We start from the raw sequence: 24,508 nt of genomic DNA on the forward strand, positions 1-24,508 counted from the left end.
CAGTTTGACAGCCACTGCTGTTTGCTTGGGGACATTTAGGACACTGATGACTTCAGTCCTGGCGTGGGGGTTCCCAAGTCTGAGCTCAGACCGTCGACGGAATCCCCTTGGTGCTGGAATCCCATTCGTTTCCTTTCGGGTCTCCTTTGGGCCACTTTGAGCCTCACCCTCAAGGTCAGGCACTGTTTGAAAAAAAAAAAAAACAAAACAAAAGGAGACCATCTCTCTCCTGTCACAGAAGCGTCAGATGCCTGCGCAGGCGCACTCGCCCAGGGCCTCCTGGGTTCCGCCCAATGGGCGGTGTCCCTTCTGGGGCGGGGCAATGGCCTGTGGGGGCGGGGCCAAGTTCCCATCTCACGGGAGGGGTCTCGTGGGCCCTCCCGTGGGTGTGGTCCCCCGGGTGGCGGCGAGTGTTCCCCGGGGTGCTGGGGGCCGGGGGGTACGCTATCGTGGTGACTCAGAGACCTGCGGCGCGCCCAACGTGCTGCGGAAAGAGTGACGTGGACTCGGCTCCCAGCTCCCGGACGTTGAAGGGGTCACTTCCGGCGGGAGGGGGCGGGCCTCGTCGATTCCGGAAATGTGGGTTTAGGCTGCGATTTAACGCCCCGACGGCTGTGGCGGCTGCGGAGGCGGCTTGGGGTACGTGAGTCGGACCTGGGGAGGGGCGAGGATGGGAATGGGGGCGGCGCTGGCCGTCGCTCCCGGCGCGTCCCCCGGCGTGCCCGCCTCACCTAACAGAAGCTGGTGATTGGGCGCGAGGGACTCGTGACTCCCGCCGGGACCGGTGCTCCTGCCCGGTGCCGTGGGACCGCGGGAGGGAGGCAGAGCCCGAGCTCCCCGCGCAGGTCCGGTGTCCAGCCGCGCTTCACCCGTCACTGTCCCCTTTTCACCCTCCACCCCGTACTTGAGCGTCTTGCCGGTCACACTAGAACCAGGTTGCCCATCGTCCAGGTGGGGAGAGAGGTTTAAGAGTGCGGTCTAACTTGCCAGCGGCTGTCTGGCTGCAGAGTGGGGTCCAAGTGACGCTCTGGTCTGTAACCCTTCGGGTTGTGCCCTTTCTCCAGGGCAGTGAGGATGGCCCTTTGCAGCTTGGATCTGTTCTTAGCCTATTCTTGTCCCTGCATCGCTGACCAATCCCTAGCTCTGGGCCGGCTGGGTACAAAGGTCATTGGTGCTTGTGTATCTCCAAGATGTGCCTGGTTCCTCCTGGGTTCCAAGAGGGTGGGTGAGAGAGAGAGTGTGTGTGTGTGAGTGTGTGTGTGTCTGTGTATGTTTGACTCTACACCTCAGGGTTTCAGCAAGTCATTGCTTTCTCAGCTGCCCAATATCTGGGTCACTCACCCTGAGAATGTCCACCCTTAGCTCTGAAAACTTCACAGACTTAACAGACTTTGGCAGTGTCCTAGTAATACTGTTTGTTGGTGACTGAGGCCTTTCGCACCCTCTTCATTGGCTACCTGCCTCTTACCCAGGAGTCCCATCTCCTACTGGTGCACCTAGGATGCTTCCACTTGACTGTCTGGTCTGTGACTGTTGGTCCTAGAGCTGGAGGTGGTGGTGACAGGGGACTTGGGAAGGAAAGACTTTTTATGGTTATTGTCCAAAGCTCTGACCCTGCACAGGCCTGAACTCTGATTCTGGATGGGAGTGAGGACTTGCAGTGAAGTTCTGAACCCTGGAGTGAGAAAGTTAGCATTCTTGGCAGTCATAGTGCCTAGAAAAGCTTTTCCCTCTAGATCATGCCAGAAATCTGGCTTGATGCCTTTGTAGTTTCCATTAGATTGAAAATTTTCTCAGTAGATTTCATTTGGACAGCTTCTATGGCTTTTTTGTTTTATTTCAAGGTAGCAATAGCTCTGATTTCTTACCTTGCTGCCATGTATGTGCTTTTGGCAGTGTTCTAGGGGCTTTGTGAACATATAAGGATTCTGGAAACAGTTCAGGGTAGGTGGTGAGCCCATTTTGCCAATAAAGTGAGAGAGACCCAGAGATGTTAGGTAGAGTGCTGCAGCCATTAAGTGACCACATTGGGATTTTTAACCCGTGAGCCTTACTTCCAAGCTAATGTATTTGCTGGCCGTCAAGAAGCATCTGTAATGCTTGTCAAAGATATAGAGCCCCACCTCCAGATATTCTTGCTTAGGTTCTCTAGGGCATGTGCTGTTCTGTGCTTAGTCGCTCAGTCATGTCCAGCTTTTTGCAATCCCATGGACTGTAGCCCGCCAGGCTCCTCTGTCTGTGGGGATTCTCCAGGCAAGAAGAATGGAGTGGATTGCCATGCCCTCCTCCAGGGGATCTTTCCAACCCAGGGATCAAACCCAGGTCTCCCATATTGCAGGCAGATTGTTTACCGACTGAGCCACCAGGGAAGCCCAGAAGGACATAGGAATTTGTATTTTTAACACTTCAACTCAGTGATTCTTACTGTAAGGCAAGTTTGGAAGCACTGCCTTACAAAAAAGGAGTTTGTAGATTTGTTGAGCTTGGAAGTGAAATTTTTTCTAAGGGTTCTTATTGTCTTTTTGCTTATTGGTATGTAATCTGCTGTGAAAAGGGCATCAGAGTAACCAGCTGTATGAATCATCTCTTGGACACTGTTGTCCAGTCCTGGTAGGGTTTTTCCAGACTGACCTAATCAGATCAGCAAAGACCTTGTTTTAATCTGATTGGATCTTTGTCCGGAAATTGTTTAGTTTCTCTTTAGAGTTTGGAGTTTTCCGAAGGCTCCAGTTTATTTCTGCGTAGTTGCCCCAGACAGAGAGATCTCTGTACAGGCAACAGTGTCTTTGAGGTTTGGGGACTATAAAGGAGGTTTATTTACCAGGTGTTTGCTTCACTGCATTTCTTTTCCTTTTCACTGGTTTATGTGAAATATTTGAGCAAACACCAAACAGCTTTGATTTTTGTGATTTAGCTGTGGCTTACAAGTGCAGTCCTTGGAGTTTAGGGTGGGGAGAAGAGGGAAGACTGAACCAAGAAAATGAAACAAATGACCCAGGTCAGGTATGCCTAGCATTGAAGACATGTAAGCCTTGCTAATTTATCTGCTCCTTCCTGGGCGGAATTACAAGTAGTAAAAGAGGAAAGTCAGCATGATACTATTACTTTATTCTTCTTCCTTCCAGTGAACATTGATTTCTAAGTTAATTTTGTTGTAAACGGAGGATGTACTTTATATGATTAGAATTTTTATAATTCACTGTTCCATATAAACATTTAAGAGTGTTAGGTTCTTTTGATGAATTGACCTCCTTTATCATGAAATGACCCTTTTAATCCCTGGTAATATTCTTTGTCCTGAAATCTACTTTGTGTTGTATTAATATAGCCAATCCAACTTAAAAACAATTAGTGCTAATGGATTGCTATCAGAATATTTGAAGAACTTCTACACTCAACAATGAAAAAACAACCAGGTTAAATTTGACAAAGGTCTTGAATAGACATTTCTCCAAGGATGATATACCAATGGCCAATAAGCACATGAAGATACTCAGTATCACTAGTCATTAGGGAAATGTGAATCAAATGACAAGGAGATACCACTTCTCACTCATTAGAATAAAAATTGTTAAAGAAAAAAGAAAACCATCTGAAGGCTTGGCAAGTGTTAGTGGCTCAGTCGTGTCCAACTCTTTGCGACTCCATGGACTGTAGCCTGCTAGGCTCCTCCATCCATGGAATTTTCCAGGCAAGAATATTGGAATGGGTTGCCATCTCCTTCTCCAGGGGATCTTCGTGACCCAGGGATTGAACCTGGGCCTCCTGCATTGCAGGCAGACTCTTTACCATCTGAGCCACCAGGGAAGCCCAGTGGCTCAGACGGATCCCTTTCTTGTATTGCTGGTGGAAATGTGTAAAGTGTACAGCTGCTGTGGAAAACAGTATGGCAATTCCTCAAAAAATTAAAGATAGAATTACCATGTGATCTAGCAATTTCAATTCTTTGAGTATATACCCTAACGAAGTGTAGACAGACTCAGATATTTGTACACCAGTGTTTCTGACAGCATCATTCACAATAACCAAAAGGTAGAAGCAACCTAAGTGTCCACTGACAGATGAATGCGTAAACTGAATGTGATACCTGCACACAACAGAACATCATTCAGCTTTATGAATGAAGGAAAGTTTTGACAACATGGATGAAAGTTGAAGCAATAATGCTAAGTGAAACAAGTCAGTCACTAAAGGATAAATGATCCTCCTAACAGTGCAGAAGATTCCGGTTCAACCCTGGGTCAGGAAGATCCCCTGGAAAAGGAAATGGCAACCCACTCCAGTATTCTTGCCTGGGAGATCCCATAGATAGAGGACCCTGGCGGTCTGCAGTCCATGGGGTTGCAAAGAGGTGGTCATGACTTAGTGACTGAACAACAACCTCTTACATAAGGTGCCAGGAGTAGTAAATTCATAGAATCAGAAAGAAGAATGATGGCTGGCAAGGGCACAGGAAAGGGAGGAATAGGAGTTAATGTTTCAGAAGTACACGTTTCAGTCTGAGATAATGAAAAAGTCCTGGAGGTAGATGGTGGTGATGCCTGTACAGCAGTGTGAATGTATTTAATAATTACAAAACTGTACACTTTAAATGTTTTAAATGGCAAGTTTTATGTATATTTTACCACAAATAAATGGATAGGTATTTTAAAATTTAGTGTTTGTGTGGTGTTATCTCTTTACATCCTTTTGATTTTGAATTGTTTGTGTCTTTACGTTTCAAGTGAATTTCTTGTGGGCAGCTTATAGATATGTTTTGCATTTTGTAAATTCAGCCTTACCATTTCTGCCTTTTAATTGGGATATTTAGGCCATTTACATTTAAAGTGATTATTAGTGTAGTTATGTTTAACTGTCAAAGTCTTTGTACTGCACCATCTTGCTTCAGATCATGCACTTTAATTTAACCTGAGCATGTCGCCTGGGATGTTTTCATTACAGTTCCCTCTGACAGGTGTGCTCTGAGTCCAGGATGAAGTGTGAGTCTACCCATCTGGAGAACATCCTGTCAGAGTCTCCTCAGTGGGGTGCAGTCACCTGAGGGACAGGCCTTAAGTGTGAGGCACATGGGGTGCTGGGTGCTGGGGCCTGGCGAGTTCTTTCTTCACTGGGTAGTGCTGTGCATGGGGGATCTGCTGGCATCTGGGGCCCAGACAGCTCTGTGCCAGGCTTACCTCTGATGGGTTAACTCTGGTTGGGTTTAACTCTTATCATCTTGCTGTTTGATTTCAATCTGTCCTATGTTTTTTTCTTCTTACATCCCTTTTTTTTTTCCTGAGTTATTTGGGATTGATTAGTTGTTGTTTTTTTTTTAATTCCACTTTATTTCCTTTGTCAGTTTATTAAGTTTTTTTTTTTAAGTGGTTGCTTTAAGATTCATGATACGCGTCATAACTTGTCATAGTCTATAAACAAATGATCTTGTATTATCTTACGTGTAGTATAAAAACCTTATCATAGTATATTCTCATTTCTTCCCTCCTGGCCTTTATACTCTTGTTGTCATACATGTCACTAAGTCAGTTATATTTTTCTCAGCATTTTAAGATGTCGTTTTGATGTCTTTTTGCTTACATTGTTTCACGTGAGTAATCTGCTGTCATTTTTATTTTATGAAGTTCATCTGTTCATATCTCTTTTTTTGTCCTTCTGGCCACTTTTCTTTTATGACTAGTTTTAAATGATTGAATTATTATATGCCTTGGGTAGTTTTGGTCTTCCCTAGTGGCTCAACTGGTAAAGAATCCACCTGCAATGTGGGAGACCTGGGTTTGATCCCTGGATTGGGAAGATCCCCTGGAGAAGGGAAAGGCTACCCACTCCAGTATTCTGGCCTGGAGAATTCCATGGACTGTAGAGTCCTATAGTCCATGGGGTCACAAAAGAGTCGGACACGACTGAGCGACTTTCACTTTCACTTTTGGGGTAGTTTTCATATTTCTTATGCTTGAGTTAATTGAGTTTTTGTATCTGTAATTTCAAAGCTTTGATCAAATTTGGAAAATTTTCAACTAGTCATTCTTTAGGGATTTTCTCTATTCTCTTCTCTCTCCCCATTTTGGAAAATGCAGTCACATGTATTTTAGTATTAAAGTTGTTCCACAGCTGTCTGATGCTCACTTTACTTTTCCCCCGTGTGTGTGTGTGTGTGTGTGTGGTTGTTTTTGCATAGTTTCTGTTTCTGTTTCTTCAAGTTCGTTGACCTTTTCTTCTGGAGTGCCTGATCTGCTATTATTTCCATATGGTTTGGTTTTTATATCAGACATTTGGAGTTTCCATTTCTAGAAGTTTGATTTGGGTCTTTTTTTTATATTTTCTTGTCGCTGCTTAACATGCTTAATCTTCTTTTGCTTTTTGAGTATATAGAAGATGGTTATAAGGAACCATTTTAATGTCCTTGTGTACTAGTTATATTATCTATATTTTTTAATCTGTTTCTACTGATTGGTTTCCCCCTCATTATGGATTATATTTTCTTCTTGGTATGTTTGGAAATTTTTGTTTAGATGTTGAATGTTGGGAATTTTGCCCTGTTGGGTTCTGCTTATTTTTGTATTTTTATAGATAGTCTTGAAATTGTTTGAGGACACTGTTAACTTACTTGAAAATAGTGTGATCTTTTGAAAGTTCACTATTCAACAGTGATAGCTGAGACCAGCCTTTATACCAGCACTAATTTTCACACTACCAAGCAATACCATGTTCAGTGCCCTGCTGATGTTCTATGAGTTAGGACGTAATTCCACTCTGGTGGGTGGGGGCACAAATTAGTCTTGGTTCAATGTGAGGCTCAAGGATTGTTCCCTCTAATCCTCAACAGGACTATCAACACTCAGCAGAAACCTGGAGAGGGATGTCCTGCAGATTTCCAGAGATCTCTCTGTGTGTATCTCTCTCCTGTGAACTCTGGCTGCCTAGAGAAGTTGTTTGAGGCAGGAGAGTAAGTCTGGTCCCTCTCCTCTAAGTCTGCCAAAAACAGAAGGTCCCCCTGCTGTCAGCACGCACTGAAGACCTAGTGCGCACCTAAGCCTTGACCTCGGTGCAGGCAGGCAGACGTGAATGAAACACATGCTGGGCCCTTGGTAATCTCCCAGTCTTGCTGGAGAATCGTGCTGAGTCCCACATAGTAATTGCTGCATGGTGTGTTGGTCTTTTCTGGTAGCTCAGACAGTAAAAAATCTGCCTGCAGTGTGGGAGACCTGGGTTCAATCCCTGGGTCAAGAAGATCCCCTGGCGAAGGAAATGGCTACCAACTCCAGTATTCTTGCCTGGAGGATTCCATAGATAGAGGAGCCTGGAAGGCTACAGTCCATGGGGTTGCAAAGAGTTGGATACCTGAGTGACTAATACTTTCACTTCACTTCATATAAAGAGCACCATGGGAGGGCAGGATGATGTCTTTGGGAAAAGATCAAGGAATACTTCCGAGAGAGCTGACAATAAAGGATCACCAGGCATTTTCAAGCTGGAGAAGGTATAGGGAAGAAATTCCAGGCTAAACGGACAGAATAGTAAGAGCAAAGACAGAGCGGCAAACCTAGGGGTTCCCAGAGAACTGGGTCCCTATCCTATTGATCTTTTTAGATGCGGAATATTTGCCAGGAGATTGGAAATATTTAGTTTGTTCTGGGAATAGGTAGAACAAAGAGTCAGGTGGAATCCACAGCCCGTGGAGGGGTGGAGGGAGAACTAGCTAGAAGAGGAGGCTCAGGCTCTGCTGTACAGGGCCTTGAATGCCAAGCTGACGAGCACAAGATTTTGAGCATGATACCAAACACTGGGTGTTTTAAAACCGGTTTTCAGCAGCCCTGATTGACAGTGTTCTGGATTTTCCTGGGGGATGTGGAAGAGTGCTAGAGAAGGCTGAGTCTGCTAAAACCAGGCGGGAAGCTGCCGGAGACCCTGGCTCCTGTGGACATTCTGCACTAGGAAGGAGAGGAGTCTCGAGCTCACTGTGGTGCTGATACAGCTCCACCCCATCTCACCTGTGTGCTGATGGCCTCTGTAGATTGCTGCCTGAGTCTTGAGTAAAGTTGAGGAGGCTCAGGCCTGGGTTCTCTTTTTCCGTGGCTACACTGTTGCTCCCCAGCACACCTACCTGCCTCTGCTGGACCCAGAAATTTGTAGGGTCAGACATGGCTGGCGGAGGTAGGGTCTGGAGCTGGCCTCACTCTATACCAGCCTAGGATGGCCCCAGGTCAGCCAGGAGAGCGAGGCTCCTCATCTTGGAGGTAAAACAGACACCCTAGCATGACCCTGTACAGATTCCTATTATTTGCCCTGAGTGTGTCTTTGGCTTAACCTTCATCTTGATCCTTAGGATGGTTGAACCTGTTTGCTCAGCCTCGTCTGCAGATGAGAAAGTGTGGGGTGGGGTGGAGGACTGCCAGCCGCAGAGCGAGATCCTTTCTGAGTCATCTCGGCAGTTGGGATGGAATAAAAAGAAATGAAAGTTCAGTGTGAAGTAACTTAGGATGTTTTTATTTTCACGTCAGAGCCACAGGGCAGACAAGCAGGAGGCTTCTCTTAAGTGGCTGGGCTGTGTTTTACCGTCGGGAAGTTTCCAGAATGGACTACTTGTTAGATGACCTATTTTTTTTTTTTTTTGGCCATCATATTGACTGAAGCTGAATACTATTGATCTGAGTTCCATCCAGCCATCTGGGTTCTGTCATTCTGTTGACTGATGTGGTCTCTGGAGGAATCTGAGGTTTTCTTTCCTTAGTGTCCATGTGAGAAGGGCTTGAGTTGCAAACATCAGAATGGACTGAATGTGGGAACTCAGCCATGGTAAGAATCATGACCCTTTATTGAACCTGGCCTCAGAACAGGGCATTAGTTTTCCCCAGGACCAACTCATTTGTCCTTGTAAAACTCCTGTGTTACAGATGAGACCGAGGTGTAGGGGGATGAAGTAAGCCTCCTCTGCCCCTCCTTACTCCTTCCCCCAAAGACCACTCCAGCTTTCCCATGTGCTCTGTGAGAACCATGTACCATTTACTGTGCAGAGCCCTCCCTCCCTCCCTCTGTGCCCTGCAGGTGAGGCATCCCAGCTGGAGGATGGAGGATAAGGCAGGTGGTGAGGGGATGGTGGGGATCAACAGGAGTGAGGGGTTAGGGGTATGCTTTTCCAACTGCCTTCCTGGAAGGTGCGTTGGGGACCCCCATGCTGTCAGTGGAAAGACCGAGCTGAGAGAGTGGGGCTCTTCCCCTTCCCCTTCACCCAGAGCGTGGCCTCTGTGATGTGTCCTGAGTGCTGAGGGGTTGATAAAGTTTTGGAAAGCATCAGGCGTGGGCTCAGGAGGCACATGGGGAAAGAGGATGGAGGCGCAGTTCCTGACAGCATGTCAGGCTGTGTTTAGACTTCCCAGCCAAGGTGTTGGGGAGATAAACAGAAGAGGGAAGGAGAAACCAAATAGATGGTGAGCTTCAAGGAAGGTTGGATGGAGTTAAAAGCAGTGTTTAAAAAACATTAATCCTTAGGTGCCTGGCAATTTGGAGGTAGGAAGTCCCATTTTGGAGTTTGTGGAAGGGTAGCAATGGATGCACGTAAACATTTGAACAACGACTAGATCAAACCTGGTGGTGGACCTCAGAGATGAGGGAATTAGCCTGGAGGGGAGAAGTGAAGATGGAAGGCTGCTGGAAGTGGAGGTCAGGAGGGGAATCTAGTTTGGGGAGAAAAAAGGTGATAAGGGTGCCTTCCTGCTCTTGGCACAATAAATGGCTCGTCATCCCTGGGTCTTCTCACTTGGAACCTGTCTCTGGGGAAAGAGGCATCAGATGGAGTTATTCAGGGACCTGAGGAGCATCTGGCCATGTAAATATTAATGTACTGGTGATAATGTCCTCCAAAAGCCTTGTCCTGAGAGACCATACATCCCCCATAGATGTATGGGCCCCCTTATGTTTGTGGACCTTTGTTCAGATTGGTCTGGAGTCTGTTTCAGAAAGCCATATCCTTTGCTGCCTTCTGGAGCCTGTTCTTTCAGAGTTCTCCCACATGGGCCCAGCTGGGAACCTGGCAGGGTTGTCAGAGAGCACTTTACAGCAATAAGTTTTGAAAAAGTGTGAGAGTGCGTGAGTTAATGCTACCTGGCGCTGGCTTGATGGTTTTCCTAGCACCTCCAGAAGTTTTCGTGTTTATTTCTTGCTAAACTCATAACCGCCTCATGAAGTTGGTAGAGTTACTCCTGTGTTACCAGTAAGAAACAGAATCAGGCTGAATAATTTGCCCAAGGTCCCATAACTAGTAAAAGGTCAAGTTGTTGTGTTAGTTGCTCAGTCATGTCTGAGTCTCTGCAGCCCCATGCACTATGTCCTGCCAGGCTCCTCTGCCAGTCCGTGGAATTCTCCAGACAAGAATACTGGAGTGGGGAGCCATTCCAGTCTTCTCCAGGGTATCTTCCCAACCCAGGGATCAAACCTGGGTCTCCTGCATTGCAGGCAGATTCTTTACTGTCTAAAGCACAGTAAAAGGTCAACCTGGGATTTAAATCCAGAATATTGGACTTTTAAGCCTTGAACTCTTTCCACTGCCTTTCACACTGTTTTAACTATTTAGCACGGGGAAGTATGGAGGGATCTCTGACCCCAATCCCAACTCCAGAAATTCCTTAGAAAGAAAGGAAACAAAAGAAGTCTCCCTTCTGGAAGACTTCTGGTACATATCACCTTTTCAGATTGTCAAGGCAGGTCAGTTCGACGGTGTTTGGGGCAAGTGAGAAGTGCATGATGGGTGGTTTGCTTTTGTCAAGTCCTGTGGGAAGTTAGGTGACTGAATGTCTGCTTACTTGATTTAACAGTTGAAATTGTCCTGGGAAAAGAAAACTTAATCAGGTCAGAACATATTTCCTCATTAAGCAGCAGGCTTAGAAAGGTTTCTAAGGCAGCCACAGGTGTTTTTGTCACAAGGGGAGAAATGGGGCCATTTCCAGATAACATGCGGAGATTGAACTATGCAGGTTGCCTTGGTAACAGCTTTTTGTGCTGCCCTAGGGAGATGTGAGAAAATGACAAGAAAAGCCAAGGCATTTACAAGTCTCCTTGCAGTGTGATTTCAGGCTTGAAGTAGTTGGCAAGGAAAGGTTGACTGGTAAGGGTGAGGAGGGGAGTAGTCAGAGCCAGTGCTTTAGCTCCTGGTGGAGCCAGGAAAACAGAAGCCCTGGATCAGTCAGAGTTATGGGTTATGGTTCAGAAATAGCTGTTATTTCCTTAACTCAGTATTGAGCCCTGGAGAGTCAGGAGTCACCTCGAATCATCGGATTGTGCCTCAGGAGGCAAAATAATTAATATTTATTCTGGACTCAGGAGATGACAAAGCGCTCTCAGGGCTGCTTGCTCATGCCAGGCACCCATGCAGCCCCCAAGGTGGGATTATCATCATGCTCCCCATTTTACAGATGAGGAAACTGAGGTTAAGGGACGTGTTCGAGGTCACACAGCTGAGGAGCCAAAGCGCAAACCTAGGACCTCCGTCCCCAGATTCTGTTTCTGTTCTGCACCCAGCAGGAAGAGACCTAGCTCTAATAGCTTATGCAGAAACAAGGGGTGAGGGGCACCGCCAGCCATCTCTCGGGCTGCACACCGTACTCTGATGTGAACACCCTCCTGCTTAGAAAATGCTGAGTTTTGCTTTCGGTCTTTCCTTCCTGTCCCCCGCCCTCCCCTCCGCCTGGCGAGTTTATCCTTTCACAGGATCTAATATCAGTTGAAAGTATTTGTTGTTGAACTGAACAGTCCCAGGATAGGTCCTCGTTGAGCGGGAGCCATCAGTACCTTGCTGTTTTCCCGCTTGAGGTCAGATCTGGAGGGCTGCCCCGAGCTGAGGCCTGGCAGGCGTCCCACCAGGACATTCTGCAGCCGCTGTCTAGGGGAGTAGTGACCAAGGGCAGCGCTCTGGCCTCCATCCACCGGGAGTTGTGTAGTCTCTTTGGGGCCTCATTATCTCCCACTCGATCATGTTTCCCGTGTTCAAGGTACGTGAGCTCGATTTCATGAAGATAGAGAGTAGCGGAAAGAAGATGAGGGCAAGACTGCAAGCAGCAGAACCAGTGGCCAGAGAGTTCATGACCCCTCCCCACGCTGTGAGGTTTAGCAAGGCCCAGGGGCGCACCTGGAAACTGCCTCCTTGTCTCTGGCTGGTGCTGCTCCGGCTCGGTCAGCCCCTACACCAGGGCAGAAGCTGGGCTCCAGGACGCCTGAGAAATGTCTGTCTCCCCACCCGTCTCACACGCGCCTTCCTTCTTCTGTGGATTCTGTCCTCCTTGCATGTGTCTCTCTTGGAGGGTACAGTGTTGATGTCAGGTGACAAACCACAGCACACCCCGTGGTCGTTTCAACTCTGAACTGGTTACTGAAATGTAAAAACAGGGAGATGTCACAGCGTTGTGGGTTTCTAGCCTCCCTTGGAGACCAGGCAGGTCTGCTCACGCTGGGCCCACCCTCCTCAGGCGGTGCCTGAGCTGGGATGGAGCTTTCAGGGGAGATGGTCTCAGACACACCTGCCTGGCTTGTGTAGGTATCTGGGTTTGTGAGCTATGTGGGGATGAAAGCTCAGAGGAGAAAAAAGAAAGACAGGAAGGAAGGAAAGGAAAAGAAAAGGGAAAGTTTCTTTCTCAGGTAGTGAGCAGTCGGTGATGCATTGTCTCTTACCCGTGGAGGGAACACAGGTCAGCACCTGTTCCTCTCCCGCCTCCGTCCCAGTCTGATCTCTGCCTCAGTCCCAATCTGATCTCCTTAGGGTGGGAGGTGGCACCCCCCAAAGCGCTGTCGTCTTGGTACCTGTGGATGCTGTGTGAGCGGCTCCCATGGCAGCCTTGCTGTTGCCTGCCCCCGACCCTCTGAGTCCTGCTCCAATACCAGCCTCCCCTACAGGGAGGCCCCCTGGGCTCCCAGCACCCCCACCCCTCAGAGCTGACCCTCTACCAGCTCCTCCCTCCACTCTCACCTGTGTTCACTATGCTACGCGGTGAAGGGTTTCTTTTTAAAAAACAAAAAATGGGCCAGAGAACTAAACAGACATTTCTCCAAAGAAGACATACAGATGGCTAACAAACACATGAAAAGATGCTCAACATCACTCATTATCAGAGAAATGCAAATCAAAACCACAATGAGGTACCATTACACGCCAGTCAGGATGGCTGCTATCCAAAAGTCTACAAGCAATAAATGCTGGAGAGGGTGTGGAGAAAAGGGAACCCTCTTACACTGTTGGTGGGAATGCAAACTAGTACAGCCACTATGGAAAACAGTGTGGAGATTCCTTAAAAAACTGGAAATAGAACTGCCATATGACCCAGCAATCCCACTTCTGGGCATACACACTGAGGAAACGAGATCTGAAAGAGACACGTGCACCCCAATGTTCATCGCAGCACTGTTTATAATAGCCAGGACATGGAAGCAACCTAGATGCCCATCAGCAGATGAATGGATAAGGAAGCTGTGGTACATATACACCATGGAATATTACTCAGCCATCAAAAAGAATTCATTCGAATCAGTCCTAATGAGATGGATGAAACTGGAGCCCATTATACAGAGTGAAGTAAGCCAGAAAGATAAAGAACATTACAGCATACTAACATATATATATGGAATTTAGAAAGATGGTAACGATAACCCTATATGCAAAACAGAAAAAGAGACACAGAAATACAGAACAGACTTTTGAACTCTGTGGGAGAAGGTGAGGGTGGGATGTTTCAAAAGAACAGCATGTATATTATCTATGGTGAAACAGATCACCAGCCCAGGTGGGATGCATGAGACAAGTGCTCGGGCCTGGTGCACTGGGAAGACCCAGAGGAATCGGGTGGAGAGGGAGGTGGGAGGGGGGATCGGGGTGGGGAATAAGTGTAAATCTATGGCTGATTCATATCAATATATGACAAAACCCACTGAAATGTTGTGAAGTAATTAGCCTCCAACTAATAAAAAAATTAAAAAAAAAAAAAAGAACCGAACCGAGTTCCTAGAGAGCATCAGTTTTAACCTAAGTCTGTGTCTGGTACGTAATCAGAAGTCAGTAAACATTTATTGCCCTCCCTCTGCTCCCACTTACCCTTCCTGCTTTCATCTGGAGCCCTGCTCTGTCCTTGCCTCATAGTAGCTGTTCCTTAAATGTTCATTCAGTGAAGCAGGAATAAATGAATGAGGCTGAAAATAGAAGAAGCCCCATCCTCATAGCCCCGTGTCCCGTGGGACTTGCCCGCCAGCCAGCTCCCTGCCGCTGGCTGTTTTTCTTAGCATTCCCTGCACTGTGTGTCAGCCTCTGCCGGGCCCCGGGGATACAGCGGCTGACGAGAACTCTCCTTGCCATCAGGGGGCTTGCCTCTCCTCACCTCTCCTCTTCTCTCTCAGCCCCTCCCCTGGGCAGTCCACAGGCACTGCCCGAGAAGTGCCCAGCCTCCTTCTGGGCACCGTGGTAAGTGGGGGGGGTCCAGTCCAGGGCCACAGTGCCAAGTGGTAAGGTCACTGGAGTTGTGAGGCCTCCAGAGGCAAAAGCAGATGGCCTGTGTATCCCCAAAGAGCTTCTCCGTAACCCTTTCCCCCACCCCGTCCTCTGCTTGATGGTTTCACTGGGGGTTGTGGCCACTTTGAGAAGCACTGGTCTGGATTCCTCTTCCACTTTTGATGATCCGGAGGCAGAACACTGATGGCAGCAGGTGGGTACCCCCAGACTTTGGGGGTACCTGCTTTGTGGGCCTGGGCAGAATACTGTCTGTTCTCCGCCCCCATCCCCAACCCCTTCCACAGATTATGAGAAATGCTTGTTGCTCTCAGCCTCCGTGGTGTCTTGGGATCAGGCAGTGTCTGTGGACTTCTGAAGCAAAGGCGTCAGAAGTTAACTTGCAGGGGTGGGCGATGCCTCAGTAAATCTTGTAAGATGGAACTTGCCCACTCCTCAGGTCAGTGGGCATCTTTGTGAGTCACCTTTACCAGGGAGGCAGGGACCGGGGAGGGCCAAGGTGATCAGCGGCTTGCCTGGGCTTGTAATCTCTGCAGCCTGATAATGTTACAACTAAGTGCTACCCTCATCTCTCCCCTGTGTCGTTTGTGAAGTCAGAATACCAGGATAGGACGGGCCTGTGGCCTGCGGTAACATTTTGTAGGAACTTGGGCAATACGGGACCTTGCGCAGTACCCTGTTTGTCTCTGGCTTTCATCTCTGAAATAGGGGAATTATGCCCTGAGTTTACTTTACTTACTAGACAGTTTATATAAATTAATGGGACAGTTTGCAAAGGGCTTTGATATCAGAAGAAGGGCGCCATGGAACCATTAGGGTCCCTTTGACAAGGAAGGAAAATTGAGTGGGACACATCTGGTGGTGGGATCCTGAGCAGACCTCTTCCAGAGGACATGGGGATATGTGGCTCTTACACCGGCCAGCGGTGCCTTGTGGGGCAGTGAGCAGAGGCGACTGGGAGGGCAGAGCCTGGTGCAAGGAGCAGCCAGCCAGGTCAGGGCTTCTAGGTCTGGCATCCTCTCTCTCGTCTCCAAAGGGCTTCCCTGGTGGCTCAGGCTGTAAATAATCCACCTGCAATACAGGAGACCTGGGTTTGATCCCCGGATCAAGAATATCCTCTGGAGGAGAAAATGGCTACCCACTCCAGTATTCTTGCCTGGAGAATTCCATGGACAGAGGAGCCAGATGGGCTACAGTGCATCAGGTCGCAAAGTTACATGCCATTCTGCCTCAGTTTCACCACCTGTGAAATGGGCATGATAGAATTGAGAGGGATGTTGAGTTAGAAACCAGAGAAGGTGGATTAAGAAGAAAAATACTGTAGCCCACATCCCAGTGTGGCCAAGTACATTTTACCTGAAAACTTGCTACATGAGAGAGATCTACTTCTGGTAGTATTGAGCACATCAGAATTGCAGGCTGACCTCGAGGGTTCATTCTCATGGCCTGCATGAAATGGAACTGTTTCATAGACCTGAAGTTCTTGAGGCATTTCAAACATGCATGCTTTGAAGTCTACGATGAAAGGGAATTGACACAAGAGAGGCTTTGTATGACCGTGGGACTGAGATGGTCTTTCTCCTGTCTTTGAGAGTAGCCATCTTTCCCTATCCTAAATATTCCTTGGAAGGACTGTTGCTGAAACTCCACCTGATGTGAAGAACTGATTCATTGGAAAAGACCCTGATATGCTGGGAAGGATTGAAGGCAAAAGGAGAAGGGGATGGCAGATGCTGAGATGGTTAGATAGCATCACTGACTCAGTGGATTTGAATTTGAGCAAACTCCGGGAGGTAGTGGAAGACAGGAGCCTGGCATGCTGCAGCTCATGGGGTCTAAAAGAGTCGGACACGACTTAGCTACTGAACAATAGCAACAATGACAAATCTTTCCCAATCAGGGAATGGCAGAGAGTCGTCACAGGAGGGTGGATGAATGCCAGGTTGAGCACACACCAGCATGTTCCCCATGCAGAATGGAATCCTTTTCCCCAGCCCGGGGGCCTGATCCAGGGAGAGATGATTTAATTAGGAGAGCTGTATGTTTCATTCCTTGCCCACTTTGGGGATGAGTTCTCACTGCCTAAAAGACATGTGATTGTCCAGGTCACCAAGTAGATAGATGTGTCAGGGGTTTTTGCCACAGGAGTTTAAAGCCATCAAACAGAGCCAGGTGTGGGACTTCAGACGGCAGAGGAAGGTCCTCGTTTGGAGGGCGGTTGGAGGGGGAGGCGACTCTGAGGAGGCTGTGTGTAGTGGCAAAGGGATACACCCTGTATTCCAGGGATACACCCTGGAATCCCCTGGGGTGCTCAGTTGTTTTTTTTCTAGATTAGCCACCATTCTTTTCTTTTTTTTTATGCTTTTATTTTTAAAAAAAATTTTTAATTGGAGGATAATTGCTTTACAATATTGTATTGGTTTCTTCCATACATAACATGAGTCAGCCATCAATATTCATACATCAAATAACTCCTCCCTCTTGAACCTCCCTCCCATTTCCCACCTTACCCCATCCCATCTCTCTAGGTCGTCACAGACCACCTGATTTGAGCTCCCTGCAGCATACAGCAAGTTTCCACTGGCTATCTATTTTACATATGGTAATTTGTATATTTTCATGCTACTCTCTGAGTTCGTCCCACCCTCTCCTTCCCTCCACTGTATCCACAAGTCTGTTCTCTATGTCTGCATCTCCATTGCTACCCTGCTAGTAGGTTCCATCTTTCTAGATTCCATATATATGCATTAATATATGATACTGGTTTTTCTGACTTACTTCACTCTGTGTAACATGCTTTAGGTTCATCCACCTCGTTAGGACTGACTCAAATGTGTTCTTTTGTATGACTGAGTAATATTCTATTATATATATGTACCATAATTTCTTTATCCATCCATCTGTCAGTGGATATCTAAGTTGCTTGCATGTCCTAGCTATTGTAAATAGTGCTGCAACAAACACTGGGGTACATATGTCTCTTTCAGTTATGGTTTTCTCAGGGTATATGCCCAGTAGTGGAATTGTTGGGTCATATGGGCTTCCAGGTGGCGCTGATTGTAAAGAACCACCACCCCTGGGTTGGGAAGCTCCCCTGGAGGAGGAAATGGCAACCCACTGCAGTATTCTTGCCTAGAGAATCCCATGGACAGAGGAGCCTGGCGGACTACAGTCCACAGGGTCACAAAGAGTCCAATATCACTGAAGTGACTTAGCTCAGCACAGCATGGTAATTCTATTCCTAGGATTATTTTTTCTTTATTTAACACAGGAAAGTCTCCTTTCTTGCTCAGTATCTGCAGTGACTTATTACCAAACTTTGATGACAAGTTACATCCTTGCCACTGTCCCTCTTCCTAGTGGAAGCAGCAGCCTCATACAGGTTTTAGCAATATCAGGCCCCCTTTGTGTGACCTTGGACTTTCAAGCCTAGGGGGAAGACTTGGCCACTTTGCTGTCACAGACTCACCCACGAACACCCACATACACTGAAATTCACAAAGGATGGACGTGCACACCTGATGCACAGAGGCGTCCGTACTACTCTTTGGGCAGCCCCAGGAGAAAAAGAGAGGAGAATGTTGTAAAATAACTTGAAAGCTTTAGAAAGATTTTGTTTTAGTGACTTTCTTCTAATCAAAACATTTCCCTTTTGGGGAGGAAGGTGGCGGAGGGAAGGTGGCTGGTGAAGGCCAGCCCATCAGGGAAGCCAGCCCTCTCGGGGGGCTGCGGGGTGTCCAGCGTCAGCGCCTCTTGCTCGTGATGAGCCCCCAGGGCCCCCTTCCTGACAGCCTGCCTGCATGCAGGGCGACGCTCCTGGCCTGCTCAAAGCCTGGTGGCGTGGCAGGTGTGCCCGTCGCATGGATCTCCCTGCGGCGGCCGTAGCACTGGGGCTGTCCTCTCCAGACCGTACACCAACATTCTGCTGGTTGGTCTGGACACTGCAGTGGCCTCACTCAGTGATGCTCGATGCCACGGGGCTGCACACCCAGAGTTAAATCCCGGAGGGAAAGACCCCTGTTCTCGTGTGCCAGACCCCCTGCCATGCCTGAATAAGCCAGGCCGTCATCACCTGGAGGGCAGTGCTTGTGGAAGCTTGATAGACACTCAGCAGAAACATCACAGGGAGATTGAGCCCCCTGAAAATGTCATTAAAATTAAATTAGTCGTTTATGCTAAGTGAAGGAAGTCAAGACTGGAAAACCAAATGCTCTATGATTTCACTTTTATGTAGAATCTAAAAAATAAATGAACAAGCATAGCATAACAGAAAGAGTCATAGATATAGAGAACAGACAGAGGCAGGGGTGCAGTGGGGTGAGGGAAATCCAAGAGGTACAAACTTGCAGCTGCAAAATAAATGAGTCACGCGTATCCGATGTACAGTGCGGGGAATACAGTCAATAACTAATATCTTTGTAGGGTGACTGAGCGTAACCAGATTTATCCTGGTGGTCATTTTGAAATGTATGGAAGCAAATCACTGTGTTGTATACTAGGAACTAACAAGGTTGTAGGTCAATCACACTTCAAAACAAACAAACAAATATACAAATAAACTCATAGTAAAAGAGATCAGGTTCATGGTTACTAGAGACAGGGGGTAGGGAAGGGAGTTTGAAAAGGACCATCAAAAGGTACAAACTTCCATTATAGGGTAATGGAATACCCAATCGATATAGGGATGATAAAGATACCATAATAAACATAATTTATAACTATTTATAAATTTTACTTAAAAAATGCAATATATAGAGACAACGTAAATGTAATTAATACCATATGTTATATTTGAAAGGCGTTAAGAAGGAAAATCCTGAGAGTTCTCATCACACACACAAAGGTTTTTTCCTGTTTCTTTAATTTTGTTACCTGTAGGAAATGATGGATGTTCCCTAAAATTATTGTCATCATTTCATGATGTGAGTCAAATCATTATGTTCTATACCTTAAACTTACACAGTGCTATATGTCAGTTATATCTCAGTAAAACTGGAAAGAAGGGAAAGAAGGAAGAGAGAGAAAGGAAGGAAGGGAGGAAGAAAGAAACAAAGAATGAATGAATAGTGGAGATCCTGAAGTTCTGGGTCTGCGGAACTTGGGACTCTGGCTTTCAGCAGGGACCCCTGGCGATGCTGCTGCAGATGGTGAGAAGAGTCCTGGACTGGTTCAGGCACTGCCCCCTCCGGGCCTGGTGACCCTGGACACCCCTCTGAGCCTCGTCTCTGAGGTTGGATAATAGCGAGACTCACTGTGTAATGAGGTTATGGGCATCATGGTGACAACAAAGACTTAGGCAGTGCTTATGGCATGCCAGGCACTGCTGTTTTACAGCTAGAGAAACTGAGGCACAGCGACATTAAATACCACACCTAGTAAGTGGCAGAAATGAGCTTCAAACCTAGGCAGTCTGGCTCCTGAGTCTATGCCCCTAACATCTAAGGCCAGGGGTTCTCAAAGTGTGTTCGGGGGATCTCTGAGAACCCTGTCAGGCTGTCCATGAGGTCAGAGTGATTTTGGTAACCTAGCATTTTTTTCCTTTTTCTTTTCTTTCTCAAATGAGTACACAGGGAAGTTTTCAGAGGGTTCACGACACAACATCCTTCTGATGGCAAGTGTGTGTGCGCTTTCGTGTTCTTGTGTTTTAAGAATCCCTCACTTTTAATTTTGGTATTTATCAATAGCTAAGATCCACGTAAATGAGAACTCTTTGAGGTCTCCATAGTGTTAGGGGTGACAGGTGTCCTGAGACCGAAAAGTGTGCCGTCAGCTCTTGAGGCTGTGGCGCCTTGAATGTGGTCTCACTGTGCGTGGTTGGGGCTGCCTCCCGTGGTAAGTGGTCGGGGGAGGGTGGGGGCCCATCCCGGGGCGGGTGCGTGGTGAGCGTGTCTGGACCTGCTGGGGCCCTCTTAGGTGGCACTGAGGAAACTGCACTTTTGTCTGCAGCCAGCCAGCTGCCCACACTGGAGCGTCCATCCTCAGTCTAGGGGTGTCTCTGTACCCAGCCCTAACTTTGAAAAGGAGCAGACACCCTCGTGTGGCAGGTCCCTCCCCTGGTGGGTGGAGCCAGGCCAGCTGCCACTGAGGCCCAGCAAGTCTGGGCTGTGTGGTGTTGGAGGTTTTAGTAACCAATAAGTAACTTCTGCAGCGTTGGAGCCTTCTGTCAGCATTTGTCTTAGGCCAGGCCTCACACTGAGCCAGCACTTTGCCTGTGTTGACCACTGCACTGACGCATTTTACAGATGAAGAGCCCAAGGCTCAGGGTGAGTTCACTGAGCCACTTATAGCAGTGACAAGTGGCAGGGCCTGGGACTCAGACATGGTCAGTCTGATGGAGCCCAGGCCCCTGACATTCCAGGTCTTCAGAATGTTGCTCAGTTCCCCTTGCTCGTCTCGCTCATGGCGAGTGCCTGGGAAATCCCATGGACAGAAGAGCCTGGCAGACTGCAGTGCGTGGGGTCATGAAAAAATCGGACACGACTTAGTGACTAAACAACAACAAGGGCGGGGGGCCTCCCCAGTTCTGCTCCTTCCCCAGACCCTCACCGTCAACCTTTAGACCAAGCTTGTCGGGAGTCTCAGAGTGAGGTGTAGACAGAGTGCAGAATTCTGACTCTGCCCCTGGTAACCTTTCTGGTCCCCACCCACCAGTGGGACAATTGCCCCCACCTCGCAGGAGTAGGAGAGGCAGTGCGTTGTAAAACACAGCGCGGTGCTCAGTCCCTAGTGGCCTCCATTGCACACGACCAGCAGTGAGCTGTTGTCTTTCTCGGAATCCGGCCTCAGACCAGCTGCGTCCGCATCTCCGGGAGATGTCTGGGCCCCACCCTGGCCTACGATGCAGGGCTCTGAGGGTGCGGCTATGGCTCCCACTTTCTCAGCAAGCGTCCCCCCAGGTTTCAGGTACTCAACAAAGCTTGGCATCCTTGTCGTGGAGGTTGGGGGTGACATTCAGCCCTCAGTAGGTAACAGAAAGTGGGGGTGGCCCTGTAGAGGTCTATCAGTCAGGTGACCATAGAATTGGTTATCTAAACCAGGACAGTTTGGAGCATGAAAAGGGGGGCACCTTAAATAAACACTGAAGCATGAAGGCTGAACCCAGGACTTCCTGGCAGAGGCATCACGTGGCCTCCGTTGATGGGTTTCTCCTTCGTCTTTCTGCTGCCCTGGAGATGCCTTCCCCTCCTGGTCCACATGAGGAAGCAAGTCTGGAGGTCACCTCTGGCCACACAGCTGTAACCCTGGGCCTGGACTACGTGGCGCCCCCTCAGCCCAGGCGTCATTCCCGCCGAGCCGTGGCACAGAGGGGCAATGGGGGGCTCCGGGCTTCTGTAGCATCAGGATCCTTGGAAAACTCGCAGAGCCTTTGTAGTGAAAAATCCGGGCTGTAAAACCCGTGTCTGGAAATGGGGAGAATGGATGAGAACGGAGGATGCCGTCAGCAGGAGGGAAGTGAGCCCTGAGCTTGTTAGTGCTTCCTCTTCTTCCTGGAGCTTCGTCCTCCTGGGCCTGGCTGTGGCCTCGTGTCATGCAGCCATCGATCCATGTCCCCCTGGGCAGAGTGACGGGGAGAGGGCCGCCGAAACCAGCTCTTCTGTCGAAGCAGGCGTCCTGTTCAGGTCGGTTGATTTCCTTTCCTTCTGGTACCCGCAGGGGCCAGTTTGGTGGCGATTTCTGGTTCTTTTCTGACGAGGACACACATGTGACAGTTCGTTTTTGTGCACACGAGGGTTTTGTGGCACGTGGAGCTGCAGAGAATGCTTGTGGCAAACCCAAGGTGGTTGGTGTGCTAAACATGACAGGAAGGGAGGCACCCGAACCCGGCAAAGCCCCATGTGAAGAGTAGATGTATTTCAGGTTCAGACAGAAATAGACTCCTCCTAGGGTGTGTGCTGGCATCAGGGCTCACAGGCGGCCTTGGGCCAAGTTTAGTCTCCATCCCAGGCTGTCCGCCTCCCTCCTCCTGCCTTTTCTGTCTGCTTCTTGGGGAGCTTCATCTAACACCTCCAGGAATCGTGGTTTTGCCTCTGGCTGCCTCATGGTTTGGGTAAAGAAGCAGCTTCTTGGTCTCCCTGGGAACAGGATGGGCAGGGTGGCCGGACTGTTCCCTCCCTGGGCCTCCCTGTGGACTGGCAGCACTGCTGGGAAACTCCAGTTGGTCTTTGACAGATTAATAATATGGACTCGGGGGTCCCTTCCACCTGAGCCGCCCCTCTCTCACTTCAGTGTCCTTCTGTGATCCCAGGAAAGATGGAAACGCTAAAAGACAAGACCCTGGAGGAGCTGGAGGAGATGCAGAACGACCCGGAGGCCATCGACCGACTGGCCCAGGACTCCCCGGAGGTAGGGGAGGCTGTCATGGGGCCAGAGATGGCGGATGGGACTGGGGCCCTCCTCAGGGATGCTGGCTTGTTGGGAGTTTGGGCCAGGTCTCTTTCCCTTTTCTGTGGCCTGCACCCTGGTTTGGACCCAGCCAGAGGAGCCCCTGGGGTCTCAGTCCAGTTCCTGGACCCTCTGGGAGTTCTGGGGAGGGAGGAAGGACAGGGCCAGGGAGTCCAGGGCCCCCAGCCAACTCTGGCTCCTGGTGTCTTCAGGGACCTGCGTGCCCCCGGAGCCCCTACCCTGTTGCTCCAGCCTGGGTTTGGAGGCGTTTCTAAAAGCACTGGTTCCATCGTGTAACCGCCTTTCGCCAACAGCCCTGAATCTCTAGGAGAGATTCTGGGACTGGGATTAGGCTCATCTCCTGTTTAATCCCTTTCAATTATAACTGACACCTAATCACCTACAGCTCCTAGTCACCATCCTCACGGGAATAAGCCACCTTCTGAAAGTACAGAGCTTTGCATTTTATAAAGGGCGCTCCCTGCCCTTCCCATCACCTTGACCCTGTGACTACCCTGCAAGGTCAAAGAGGTCAGTTGACCAGTTGTGGCTGCGGAGCTGGCCATGTCCCCGGCCATGCCTTGAGTGGCTGCAGCCTGTCCTCAGCTCTGCACGCTGCCGTCTCCTGCCCCTGGTGGGCGGGAGACACAGACACAAATAATGGCGAGGTCACTGATCGGCCTTTGGCATGTGCGTCTGTCTTTGCTGATGAAGAGTGCTGTTTGTCTCTTCTGTATATTCACAGTGTCTGACCCCAGAAAAGGGAAGCCTAGCCCCCCAACTTCTACCTCTGCCTCTGCAGACCTCTTTCCTCTCCGTGAGGGGCTGTGCAGCCGGACCTGGTCCTGGCTCCTTCCTTGCCGGTGCTCCGGCTGCCCCCACCACCCCGCTCCCTGCAGGAGCAGCCTTCGCCAGGGCTGGAGGGCACAGGGTGCGGGGCAGGGTGTGATGGGAGGCTCGGGGCCTAGATGTGGTGTGTCCTGCCACCGAGAATGAGGCTGGTCTTGGTTAAACTTCAGGGCTGCCTCCTAGAGTGAGTGAGGCTCTGAGCTCAGCCAGGACCCATCTCCAAGCTGACTCGATGCCAGCCTTCATCCCCTCGCCTTCACATGTTAAACACCAAGTGCTCCTCCAGTCTGCCGCGAGCAGTGTGATGGGAACACCAAGGCCTGTTCCCAAGGGCACAGAACTTTGTAGAAACACGCCAAATTACATAATTAGAATTCATTGACCTCTAAGCTCGGCAGGCCCATGGGAGGTGTGGCGAAGCACAGAATCATGGAAAATGTCAGCAGAAACAACCTCGTGGGCAAAAGGCAAGTTGAGTTTTGTGACATGCAGCTGTGCCTGACTAATTGATTTGAATTCTCGAAAGGGAAGAACACTCACGGGATTGCGGGGAAGTGAAGAATGAGTTCTGTAGACTCATGAGACCCTGTGGACAGGGTTCCTCCCATGGGCTAGGAGACATGATCATCGCTGTGGGATTCGAGGAGGGATGGGGGCTCACTGAGTTTGGGGTGTGGACGTTGCTCAGAGAAAAGAGCAGGGGACCACTCTCCCTGTGGAACTGTGTGCGCTCTGGGGTCTTCTGGGGGGAGTGCTTGAACTGTCTTATTGACCTCTTATAATGGGGGTCAAGGGCTTCAT

General features: G+C 48.9%; 1 protein-coding gene across 1 annotated transcript in view; it reads left to right on the forward strand.

The window, feature by feature from the left end:
• The first annotated feature begins 361 nt into the window (after positions 1 to 361).
• The window catches only part of VPS37C (VPS37C subunit of ESCRT-I), a 30,099-nt gene continuing 5,952 nt past the window's right edge, over positions 362 to 24,508 (forward strand). The window contains exons 1-2 of the mRNA XM_043872695.1: positions 362 to 639; positions 22,722 to 22,819. Of these exons, the coding sequence (XP_043728630.1) occupies positions 22,727 to 22,819 (93 nt within the window). The 5' untranslated portion in view covers positions 362 to 639; positions 22,722 to 22,726. The remainder of the gene's footprint in view (positions 640 to 22,721; positions 22,820 to 24,508) is intronic.

Source organism: Cervus elaphus, chromosome 2 (genome assembly GCF_910594005.1).
Source record: "Cervus elaphus chromosome 2, mCerEla1.1, whole genome shotgun sequence".
In the NCBI taxonomy this organism is placed as follows: Eukaryota; Metazoa; Chordata; class Mammalia; order Artiodactyla; family Cervidae; genus Cervus; species Cervus elaphus.